Source organism: Talpa europaea (genome assembly GCF_964194135.1).
Source record: "Talpa europaea genome assembly, chromosome: 3".
NCBI lineage: Eukaryota > Metazoa > Chordata > Mammalia > Eulipotyphla > Talpidae > Talpa > Talpa europaea.
Window position 1 is genome coordinate 78,804,432 of NC_140069.1, and position 13,211 is coordinate 78,817,642.

The 13,211-nt window shown below is 37.3% G+C and overlaps 1 protein-coding gene across 4 annotated transcripts in view; it reads left to right on the forward strand.

The window, feature by feature from the left end:
• CDK14 (cyclin dependent kinase 14) overlaps positions 1–13,211 on the forward strand; it is a gene marked incomplete at both ends in the record, with an annotated part of 470,170 nt that overhangs the window by 407,928 nt on the left and 49,031 nt on the right. For all 4 annotated transcript variants that reach the window (XM_084229436.1, XM_084229437.1, XM_084229438.1 and 1 more), the window contains one exon: positions 777–840. In XM_084229436.1, the coding sequence (XP_084085562.1) occupies positions 777–840 (64 nt within the window). The remainder of the gene's footprint in view (positions 1–776; positions 841–13,211) is intronic.

Consider the following 13,211-nt stretch of genomic DNA (forward strand, 5'->3'; position numbering starts at 1 on the left):
AGTCTGCTTTCAGGGTCTGGGCTGTCAACCTTTCAGCTCTACTAGGCGACTTACTTCAATAGTGGAGAGTAGGTGGTGGAGCTGAATATTTCAATGGCATGTGGGCAGTTATATGTGGGCTAGAATTCTCTTTAATTTCTTTAACAAGATCAAATATTGTGGTGGGAGAAAAGTAGATGGGGAAAGATGGTGCAATATGGATAAAAAAGAAAAGCATGTAGGAAGAATTGTATTTTGGGAAGAGGAAACTATAAACCATGAAAGTAAAGATGTTAGGAATAATGAGAACTATGGCCAATAGAGACTATGCATCTCCCAAGCTATCTGTCCTTTAAAATATTCTGATGCTCAGACAGAGGACTTGGGGAAGAAATGACAGAGTTCTTGGAGTTGTTAAATGACAAGAGATATGATGCTGGAGTGAAGGGCTAAAGCTCATGAAAAAATCATGAGGGACACATCCAAACTTTCCTCAGTTCCATGAAGATGACGGCTAATCGTCTGAGTCTTAAGCCTACGTATTAAGTTTGGAGTTGATCAAATGCAGCAGAATTAACTGGTCTTACCACAGTCAGCTGCATTGGCTGGAACATAGACATTCATCTTGGGTGGCTCTTTAGCCTGGTTTGTTTTTACTGAAATAAAATCCCTGACACATGATAATGGGGAAAAAATCCAGAGTTTCATCATATGCTGTGTCCTCTTTCCTATACTGGAGAATTTTGAGTGCCTCAGAAATACTAAATCTGTTTCCACAATTTCCTCCTCTCCCTTAGGTTCTTGGAACGCCAAACGAAGATACATGGCCTGGAGTTCATTCTTTACCACATTTTAAACCAGGTATGTTTCATTAATTACAAATGACTAAGTGCTTCTTCTGTGTAAAGGGCAAATATATAAAATGCTCCCCATCAAGGTAATATATTACATTGACAAATTCTGGTTACTTTTGCCATTGCATATTTTGCCTATTAGTGAATTGATCATCTTGGTTTGAAGTTGTCTGTAAAGATAGAATTTATGACATCCTTCAAGAGAGATTTTCGCTCTATGTACTTGGCTTAATTTGACTGGCCAGTCTTGTAGTAACTATTAATTCCATCATGGTCTGAAAAAACAACATTTTAGTTGTGGTACAACAATCCATCTGTGTGACTTCTTGTAATAATAATAGTGACAATAAAAAATTGTAACAAGAAAAACATCATGTTTGAATTTTAAAAATACATATATATGGTCATTTAATGACCTACTGTATAGCACTCAATCTTTTTTAATGTAAAATATGTAAACCCTAAACTGGAAAATCTGACAGAAAACGCAGAACTTTTAAAATAGATTGTCATATTCTTTCTCACCAGTAGGTGGCAGTCATGAAATGTTTAGTTTTAATAATTAAATTTACAACAATAATCTCAACCATGGTCTATTTAATTTTGATAGGAAGGATGAAAGGATTGAAATTGGAAATTTAATAAAAATCACTGGGGTAAATTATTGTAAAATGACTTTGTTGTTGGCTGCTTTTTTTCCTTTTCTTGGATATAAAACATGGATTATAAAATGCAGACCCACCATAAAATTACTGAAAGGGATTTTATGGAAGATCTAACAGCCTGTTGTTTTGTGCAGGAAAATAGCTATAAATAATTTCTGTTGAGGAAGCCAAGTGTGTTCTTTTTCTCTTCTTCCTCTCTTTTGGGGGGACCATCAGGAATAAATTATCAATCCCAAATAGTGACTGAGTTGGGAAACTATTTTTACTCTTAATATTTTTCTTCTGAAACTGCAGTGTGCTGAGAATTCTTTTGTCTTCTTTGGCTCTCCAAGAAAACTCTTTGTACTTCACTGAAATTTTAAAATAACTTCCATGTTCTATAAGACTAGAGACTTAACAGTTTAAAGTAGATGTTTTTTCACTTTTTTTTAACCAAACAAGAAGCATTTTCTAACTACTCCACTTGGTTTTAATGGATTTTAAGTGAGAACATAGCTCTTTATAAATGTTCCAAGGAGTTTTAACTACCCCATATTAGTGCTATGGAAAGAAAACAGTATGAAAAGATTTTAAGTGAATAAAGTTAGACGCAGAAAGAAACAAGACAGTCATTCATTCTGCCACACTTTGCTCTAGAAAACATAGAGTCATTTGTTTATTTTGGTGTGAAGTGAATTTATCTTCATCATAAATGTGTTCTGGAAAGAACTAAGATACAGTGCAAATGAAGTTAATAGATAGAGAACTTGATGAGATCAAGGACTATGTATAGTAATATTTGGTGTTCAAAAATGTATGTTGCCCTGAATTTTATTGAATGTATAGCATAGGTATTTATTTGAGTCTCCCGGTGGGCATATATAAATTGGGAGATAGTGTTTAAGTTATTAATATTGTATACAAGCACCAGTACAGACAAATAATACAACAAAGATAATGGGGCTCCAGAAGAATAATATATTTATATGGTATGAGGCATGGGTGCTAACAAGCAAGAAAGTTATTCCAACAAAGCTTTGGGCTTGCAGATACCTGTCAATGTGAAAAGTGCTTCCTGAATTGACTTAAGGAAGTCAAGGGGAGACAAAATCGTTGACTGAGAAAAAGAAAGCAAATCTGCAAGTCCTTCCATGCAATACGGATAAAAAAGAAAGACGTGTAGAAAGAACAGTATTTCTGTAACCAGACCATCCAGGGAAGCCCCAGTCTGTCACCTGGCCCTAACACTCCACTAGAGGAAGATACATATCCCCAGGGGAAGAAAATAGCAGTTTAGGGTCCATTTCTGAAGAGTTAGGAACCATCCCTACTCTCCACCTCCTTACTCTAACTCCAAAGTGTGGTAACCCCAAATCAAGGCAGAGCACAGGTTGACATTTGAAGCCCTCCAGATTGGTAGAATCAAGGTGAGTAATTGAGAATTCTGAAAAGTCTTTGGAATTTCCTGCTGTAAAGGAAAACCCCGAATGCTTGAGCTGAGAGTGAGTAAAGTTTTGGTTGTGCCCTAACTACTTTAACAACTTAAACATAAGAACTGCAAAAAGCCCAGAAGGCATCTAGTTTTGCTTTCTCCTTTATAAGTTGAGGAATCTAAGGCCAGAGATGTTTCGAACTGTTTTTTAGTTGGTTAGTTCATTGCTTTTCCTAGCATTACATGTGGTAAGATTGTGCTCCTGCATATGTATTGTTCCAACTTTTCATTGTTCTTCTAAAGCACATTTTATCGATAGTTACTTTATAAAGAAGATTATTCAAAAAATAGCCAGAATATGATCTCTGTATTTAGTAAAATACTCAGAACTACAAATATCACTTTGTATAACATGGTTTGGCTCTAAAATAAAATGTAGACTTCATGTGTAAGTTCGTTAGTCTCTTACGTGTTTCCCACCAAAGCGACATTCGACAGCTACTTAGTAACCAATTATTATTCGGGAGTTCAAAATGGGAGGCACTGTAAAATTCAGGGAGAAAAAGATTGCTGCTAAACAGGAAGCAATAAAAACAAATGAAATTTAGAAAGAAAATAATTCTTTTTTCCACAATTCAAGAAAGAGAACAGAGCATTTCTAACAATACTGTTCCTAAGAGAAAGTTAGTCAGTATAAGAGGTCATCTGATTAAGGAAATTATGAAGATGGACTTTCTTACAATGAAGGAAGCATGATAAATACAGAAGAATTTGCTTTGGAAGCAAATGGTGGATTGGTAGTATTTTAAGCATTCTATGCCCAAAGCTAAACACACAGACTTTGAAGGCAACATTTATGTATGAACTCTTGCACAAAGGCTTTGTAAGGAAGTAAACAATTTCACAAGTCCTGCCTATTCACAAGCCTGGATAGGGCCTCAAAACTAAATAGATCTAGACTTCCTAATTCTAGAGGGAGAATGTACGTTATTTAAAAATGGAATACCATAGTATTTATTTAATAGTATATACCATAGTACTTACCATAGTAAATACCATAGTATTTAATACCATAGTATAATAACCTACATTTTTCTTGTAGGTTATTTATGTAGAATTTTAATATATTATCTCATTTGGTATTTAGGATCACTCTCAGTTATTATCCTAATATTGTATCCCATCTTACAGACCAGGACACTGGGGAACTGAGGCTCAGACAGATTGTGTGGCATGCCTAGGGTCACATCTCTAGTGTGTTGTAGAGCCAAAACTCAAAGGCAGGTCTTCTTATCCCCAGCCTGTTATTCTCACTGATATCTGCAACTCTCTTCCTCAGCCTCCTCAGCTGTAGCCATCAAACCAGGCTGGAGAATTGTCATACTCTTCTCAGCCCCTGCCTTGGCATCTTAAACACGATTTATTTTACAGATACCAGAACTCCCCTCCACCTGCTAAGTACAAGCCTCTTTTTAAGCCCTTCCCATAAATTGTCAATTTCAAAATGCCCTCTGTGGATGTCTAGTGTCTGACATGTGGTTCTTAGTACATATTTTCAGAGTTGCAGAGTTGAGGAAGCTTGAACCCTTGCCCCTCTGTTCACGCTCTTGAGTGTGATGGGAAAGCCATGAAAGCAGAAGTTGGAGGGGGATAGTCCATGCAGGAAGATTGAGAGAAGCGTATCTTCATGCCACGATGTGACCTGCAGAGACATCTTCCTCACTCTTCCAGAAGGTTCTGTCCAGCTCATAGAGTTAAATGAGATCATCTGCTTTCATATTTATACTCTGCTACAGTGGTACTGAGTGGTCACAGGGCCTGTGAGCTGGAGAGAGAATGCTAACGTTGACATGCCATGTTTCAGTCAGCATGTCCATGCTTCAGATGCACTCACAAGCTCAGATTCTTCCTGAGTGCTCACTAGGACCCAGGAAGCATGGCAGACGCTGAAGATACTGTCCTGAATACAGCAGAACATCTTCTTTCCTGATGGAGCTTACATATAAGAGGGGAGAAAAATGTAGACAAATTACAAGTTAATGTGGCTGGAGAAGTATGACCATGGAGAGAACAGGAGGAGGCCATCGAGTGGATGAGTCCTTTAGGTCTTAGATGAGGAGGTAGGATTTTTTTTTGAAGTGTGAGAGGAATCACTGGAGGGTTTTTGGGCAGGGGAGGAAATTGATATTTTATGTTTTCAAAAGGATCTACTGGTTACAAAAAGTCACGGACCTCTGACAGAGCTGGGAAGAGGAATCACATCAAGTGTGATCTCCTCTTGATTGGTATTTCTTCTTATAGCTCAGAGTTAAGAAAAGTCTATGATGTCAAATCCTGCCTCCGGGAAAAATTATTCTCACATCAGTTAGCAGCAGTGCCCTAGTCATTGGAGACAGTGTTTTCCCTATGGATCTGCAGGTGGCCAACCGTGGATATAAAATAAGTCATAGACATGGCCAAATATGAAATAAGAAATGGCCCAAAATCTTGACAGTTACTCAAAAATGAACAATAATAATTCAGTTCCTCCCAATAGGCAGATCTATCTTGGAAAATACTTTCATGAATTGTAGAAACCCACTTCAGTGCAAACCTCTGTACTGACTTTCTCACTATTGACTTGAAATACTTCCCATTTATTTTCACTAGAGAGCATTGATAATGATGGATACTGACATTGTCTAGAAAATTTTAGAAAAAAATGTAGTAAGGTTACATCTACAAGGGGAAATAAAGTTTGTTTGATTGTAGCCTTACTACCTACAGAAAATTCCTAAGCAAACTGGTTTTACCACTCTTATTCTCTGAAATGCTATAAAATTCAGTTTGGGATTTATCCACACTTCATCTCACCAAAGTTGACATGGAATGCCAATCACCAAATAAAGACTCATCTTCAGAAACTGCCGATATCACCTAAAGATTAAAATCTGGTAAACTGTCCAATTTGTGTGATTCAGGAAAATCATTCTTAGGAAAGAATTGGAAATTTAGCCTAAAAAGTAGAGACCACATTAAATGAAGACATGGATGATTTTCAATGTATTAAAAGAACTGTCTCCTTAAAAAGTACAGTAGGATGAGTTGTCACATACTCCTGGCATTCCCATAAACCAACCCTATCCATGTTTTGCTCCCTTTATGTTGTCACTTGGTGTTTTATATATATCCCTCTCACAATAAATGCTCCCAAATGTATAACTAGAAATCTATGCACTGCAAAAAGTCCTCTGGGTCTCCTGACCCTGAACTTTTAGACACCTTTCCAAAGACTTTAAAAATCAAGATTTCAGCAAGGGGAACAAGGGTGTTGAAAGTTTGGATCTAAGACAAGAAAATGATCACTGTTACTATGTCTCGACCACAGTAACTTGAGTAGCAGACTATCCCCAGGAAGGAGTAGTACTCCCCATTGCCAAACCCTTGCACAACTGACTGTCTTGAGAAGCCATTCCGCTATGAGAGATTCATGACTATGTGGTTGAAATAAGGATGAAAGAATTTCCTGTCCTCAGTGTCTGGGACATTGGAAACACAGAGAACAGCTTGCAGTTTAATAATCTGAAAATCTGTGTAGAGTTTTTAGCATCTGAAAATTCTTAGGAACAAACTAATGCAAGCATTTTAAGGGTTGATTGGCTGGTGATGTGATTTTCATTGGACAGTTTTTTTTTTTTTGGTTGTTTTTTTTTTTTTCTTTTTACTGTTTGCCAAATTATTTCATGTGTGTTATATTATAAAATCAAAGTAAGAGGGCAGGTAGACAGGAAACTGGGCAAGGAAAGTCCTGCCTCATGGTTCAAGGTAGAAAGTACTGGGTCAAAACTAGAGTATCAGTCAATTCCATTATCATAGTGCTCAAACCACCTCAAGCCAGTGCCCCACACTGATAAGGATTTGCTAATTGCTTGGACCTCCGGGTGAGCTGGATTTCAGATAATCTTGTCTGCAGGACTTGCCGCCAAGCTGCGGTTTGAGTTCCTATCTTTCCACACATCTCTCATCCTTCTTGGAATGGCAGTAACAAAATAATGTTCTTCTTGTAACAAAGAAACGTAGCACAAGAGGTCAAGTCCAATGCCAAGGCGCATTTCAAGCTGTGTCAGTACCACTGACATTCCATCGTTCATACATAACTACAATGGGACAAAGAAGCAGACCCCACTGATAAAGGTGGGACAGGGGAGAGAAGAAATATTTTCAGAATAACAGCCTAATCTCTCATTCCAAATTTTCTGACTTCCAGGCTTGTCAGCTTTTCCTGGCTAAAAGAAGTGATTCAAGTTTACTGATTTGTTTAAAATAATGTTAATTTAAAAAAAATCTTTTAAACCATTATCATAGACTTATGCCATACAAATACGTGCTTGTGGAATAATAACTCTTATGCCAGTATGTAGATGCAAAGAAAAATCTTGGCGTCTGTTATTTAAGATGCAAGTAATATTTTAGCCCTCGAATATTCAAGTTAGACCAATAGGATGATAAACTGACTACTAAATAATTAGCTCAGTTATAAGAACCGATAAAATTTTCTTCACTCACATCAACCCTTAATACAGCACCCTTAGAATGCCTTGAGAGCTAACAGGCAATAATATTTATAATGCAGGTCATTGAGAAAGGACCTAAGATGTATATGTACACACATGCTTTTGCCTTAGAGTCACTCTAATCTTGACTATAGAAAAGAACAGTTTACAATCTCAGAAAATACCAATCCTTAATCTCCACTATATATTAGAATCATAGAATTACATATAAGGATTTAGAAGAGTATTAACAGTTCTGTGATTTTTATTCATTTATCTAACCATTGCCTCAATATTGGTATTTAGGGTAACTTATGTATTTACCTTCCCTGGAGTAATATTGCTTTCAATATATCACACATCTGCCCCATATGTGTATGACATCACCGTGCAACGTGGTCAGTTTTTTCAAGCATATTATTAATAATAGTTGTGATAGTAGCAAAAGAGAACAGGCATTCTGGGTCAGGCACTCTTATCAGCTCTAAGTAATGTATCCAGGGTCCACCAGACTTTGGAAGACATTTGTCTGGTTACTTCCTATTAACACAAGGCACTTATTATCCTTTGATTAACAGGGTGTGAGGCATTCATAGCCATGAAAGGAGTTTTGAGTGGGGAGTGTTGAGTGAATTCTTTGTGTGCATTTTGGTTTTTCTAATCAGATTATTTCTAGAGCAGTCTTAGGCTCATAGCAAATTTGAAGAGAAGGTGCAAATTTCCCATATACCCCTTGCTCTTAAAGATGCACAGCCTTCCCATTATCAGCATCTCCCACAAGAGTGGTATCTCTATTAAACAGTTGCTGGACCTATATAGACTCAAAGTCCATAGTTGACTTTGTAACTCAGAGTCCATAGTTGACATGAGGGTTCACCGCCGGTGTTGAATATTCTGAGGGTTTGGACATCTGTCCACCTTTTTAGTATCAGACAGTCCTAAAAACAAATCCTGTGCTCTGCCTATCCATCCTTCTCCTGCCCTAACCCCTAGTTATTCTACCTAGTTTTGCCTTTTGCAGAATGTTGTATAGTTAGACATGTGCAGGTATTTTATTGGAGTTAATGGAGATTTGATTTGTTTGTGCTGCTGCTGGCTTTGTTTACTACTGGGGTTACCCTTCAAGGCACTCTGTGACACACAGGTGTCATGGATTAGTAGCTAAGCGCATCATCTCCAGATTCAGACTCTGGGTTCAAACCCCTGCCCTGCCACTTATGAACTGCGGAACATGGACAGCGTGTGCAGGGTTTCAGTGTATGTATGTGTCTTGATTCTCCATGTTCGAAAAGATGAGACCCATGTCACCTCCCTTATAGTATGAGCACTAAAGTTAGTTTATATTTGCACACCGCATAGGCCAAAGGAAATCTTTGCTAAAAATCACTGAGGAGTCTTGGGTTTCTCAGCTATTTGATAGCTAATTAGAGACTGGGAGCAGAGTCCTGCATCACGGCTTTAAGCAACTCAATCTGATCTTAGTCTAGTCATTTGAATGAAGTGGTTAGACTACAGAGAGTTACACACACAGTCTTTTCATTCTTTTCCAAGAACCTTAAAGGTTTTTCTTATTTGTAAATAGTATACTTTAAACTTTAATAAATACTTAACTGATCAAACTTTATTTCCCTTCATAGAAAACACATGGTAGTGGTTAGGATTATGCCTGTGCAACCAATATAGTAAGGCTCCAGATCTATAATTACTAGACAGCTGGGAATAAAAAGTACAAAACATTATAAATTAGTTGTATGTTTCATCCCATTTTGGTAAAATTCTGATATATATGTATGTTACTAAGTCTAGCTAATAGTGGCATCTATCTGGAAGATGGACATCCTTTTGTTTCTTTTCTATATCTCTGCATGATTGAATACTTTTTACAATGAGCATTTCTTTGTAACCAGCAAAAAAGTAGTTTGAAATAAACAGCTCTGTTTTAATACCTTTAAAAAATAAACTTGAAAAATATTATGGAAAAAGAAGTGTTCTATGACTTTTAGGTTGTATGGTTTGAAGACCTCATCCAGAAACATGGACTCACAAACCCCCATTTGTATGTAAGTTAGAAAAACACCTTTGGGGGCCTCCCCGGTGGCGCAGCGGTTGAGCGCTGGGTTGCGAAGCTGCCCGCAGCCTCTGCAGCGCAGGTTCGATCCCCAGCTGCTCCCCGGCCACCGGAGGAGGGTCCCACATGGCGCGCAGACCTCTCCTGCCGCCCGCTGCTCCCCTCAGCAGTGTACTTCGGTCCTTCTGCCTGCTCTGCTACCTGCTCTGGCTCTGGTGAATTCTCTCACCCTCCCGCGCTTCTGACTGTACCCAGTGCATGTATAAACAAAACAAACAAACCAACCAGCAAACAAATAAATAAAGCATGCCTCTATAAAAAAAAAATGTATATACATTCATTAGAAAATATTTAAAAAAAAAAAAAGAAAAACACCTTTGGAAGTAAAAATGTTTATTGAATATAGCAGAGTGTTTGTTTCTAGGTGTTGCTCAGAGTTTATTCATTTTAAAATGCACACTGTTGCTAATTGAAGGATGATTTGTTGCAGCCCAGCGAGGGCCACATGCTTGCAGGATCCTGCTGTCAGGACTGAGGGTGACCGCTCAGCGTGAAGGTGGCCCCTCCGGGTGACCCTGGTGGGCAGTGAGTTCTGCTCAGCATTAATATATGTCCAGGTCTCTTGCTGATAATTCTGGAGTGGTGTCATACCTCAGCCATTATATATTTGGGGGTTATCAAGTATTTTAAAAATCATGGATTGCAGTTGTACAAGCCTACATATTATTTCTAAAATGCCTTTTGGGTTGCTATGGTTTTTTAAAGCTAAAAATCTCCATATTTTGGAACAATTCTAGCTCTATTAGGGATAAACACTTATCCTGCACAGGAATTCTTCTTCATTTCTAGTCTAAGGACTATGCATTTTTTTAAAAAGATTTATTTTTTTTTATTTATGTATACAAGAACTGGGGTACAGGCCAGAGGTGTGTGAGAGGGGTGAGAGGATGTCACCAGAGACAGAATGGGGTACAGAATAGGCAGATTAACTGAAATACATTGCTGAGGGGAGCAGCGGGTGAGTCAGGAGAGGTCTGCTGTGCCACGTGGGTAGCTCCCTGGCTGGGGATCAAACTCGTGCTGCAGTGGCTGCAGATAGTTTCATAGGTTGCATCTTAACCCCTTGTACCACCAAGGAGGCCTATCCATGGTTATAATCCAGCTTTTCTCTATATTAATCAGAATATCAACTGAAACATTGACTGCTAGTTTGTTTTTTCTAATAAATAAATAGAAAGTAAAGTTTGCGTAAAAATTCTTTTGAATACTTGTGAATATAGATTTCTGCTACTACGTCTTGGTCCCATTTATTATAGGTAACATATGACCTGTTATGTTTTGTATAGTGCTGCGTCCACAGTGCATAGAACGGTACTTGGCAAATAGTAAGCACACATTTAATATTTTAGAATGAACAAAAAAATAAATTACTCATGTCACCGTTCTCTTCCAAGCTCAGTAAGAAAGTGTAAATGCATTCGTTAAAATGCAAAATAATTCTTAAGAGTATAAACTCTGATGAGTTTAGAGGAGTTAATTATTATTTCAAACACTATGGCATTTTGGAAGACCCATTTTTATATTGACATATAAATACTTATTCCATGGTATTATTTACATTGGATAATATTAAATTTCTTTACAAAAGATGTATTAAAGTTTGACACTTATAAATATGTCATCTCTGTTGCTTGTCTTCCAGCCCCTACCCTAGCACCCCTCTGGTTTAGCTTTTCTAGTCTTTTAAATATTTTTGAGATTTTTTTTTTCTTTGTTTTTGGGGGGAAGGTGGGGGGAACTGGTTGATTTAACTCTTTACTCACATGTTTTCCTGTTATTGCAGTTAAAAATTCAGCAGTATCTTATAAAATACCAAACAAACAAACACAAAAAAAAAAACCCAAACATTCGTGGAAGGGAAACAAACAGAATAAAAATTAAAATTATTCTCCAGGAGTATCCAGTGCATACCTACAAGCAAATGAGTAAGTTCCTATTTAGGGTTTATCTTCATGCGGATTGGTCTGTTTTCATGATGCCTAAAGACATTGTAGATTGAGCTTTTTCAAGGTGCGAAACTTTAGAATACTATATAGAGCATGGTTCTCCAGTTGTTTTCCTGTGGAATCTCAATGAATTGCAGAGCTTAAGCATGGCAGGTTGGGGAAAAACCTTTACAGCTGTCTGTCCCCTGCCCACCCCCCACCTCCATCCAGTCTCATTGCCAGCAATTTCTGCTCCACACTCTCCTCCCTGGTCTCCTGCTGTGTGTGATCATCCTCTGCAGTGTCCCTGCTCCAAGAGAAGGTGAAAATCAGCCTGCAGGTTTAAATTAATTGCACTGCTCAGTGATGCTATGAGTTAGCTAATGCTTTAAATCACGGCATTCTAAACTTCTAGTTTAAACATAATTGGAAAGAGAAAACTCACTTTAAAGTAGTAAGAGACAAAGTAAACTTAACTGAAGTAAAGCAGTATAGAACACTCATATGCAAATAATTGAATAATCTTATAAAATTATTCATAGACAGTTGAATATTTTATAAAATACTGTTACTGATTTGGGACAATGATTTAAACGCCTTTGTGTTTGCAAAACTTACCTAGCTCTGTTGCTTTTATTCTAAGAGAACATTTCCTTTGTTTAGGGTGGAAATAGTTTTAAAATATATATATTTTAGTTTAATTATAGATGCTAATGCATACTCATTACAGAGAATGCTAGATACCACTCTGTTTGAAATTGTGTGATCTGGCAGTTAAGATCTGAAAGATGTTGGCTACAAGAGGTCCTGTATATGTTACTGAAGGCATTTGCCTTTTCTTCAGGTATTTGAGTTTTTCCTAGCTTAGTTTGGAAAAGAAACAGATGCAGTTCATGACTGTCTCTGGGCTCCCAGGGGACTATGCCCATGTCTACATTGTAGCACTGTCACCTGTATTTATAAATTGTATTTATATTTCTGTGCCACTGGATGGTCCCCAGGACTTAGTGACTTCTCTGTGCCCATTGTCCAGCCCAACACTTGGCATGCAAGCAGGCGTCCAGGTGACAGGTGCTGAAAGAGTTTTTGTGAAGTGATAGAAGGTAAATGTAGGAATAGTTCTTCCTGGTTTTTCCCTCTTTCATGTGGCATGTTTCGCTATGAGTTTTGGCTCTCTTAAGTACAGCTAAAATCGACAGATTGTATTTCTGAAAAAAAAATTTCATTTGCATATCTTGTCAAGTTCTAAATAGAAGCAATTCTTAGAACTAATATTTATGTGCAGTCATTAATTGCTAAGAATAATAATTTACTTGTAAATGCAAGATTGTATTAATTTTATCTGTAATGGAATTCTTGTTCCTCCTGGAATCACAGCATATTATTAAAATTGCTTTGTGGGGAGTACAAAGTTAAGGAGATCAAATTTGTTTTACAAGCACATTTGATGTAATTAATTTAAAAAATATTTCTTGCTTTTTAAATACCAGAACTTAGATAACAATTTTTAAACCTTTATAAAAAGAATTATTCTTCCTATTTCTTCCTGTCAGTTAATCCTTAAACATAGAATAGGCCTTTAAATTTCTGTTCTACACCAACCAGCTGAATTATGTTGCATCTTATATAATGCTCTCTACTAGAGAGTAAATTGAGACATTCTTTTGAAACAAATAAGCACGTAATTGTTGGGGAGCACCTTTACCTATAGCTTTGC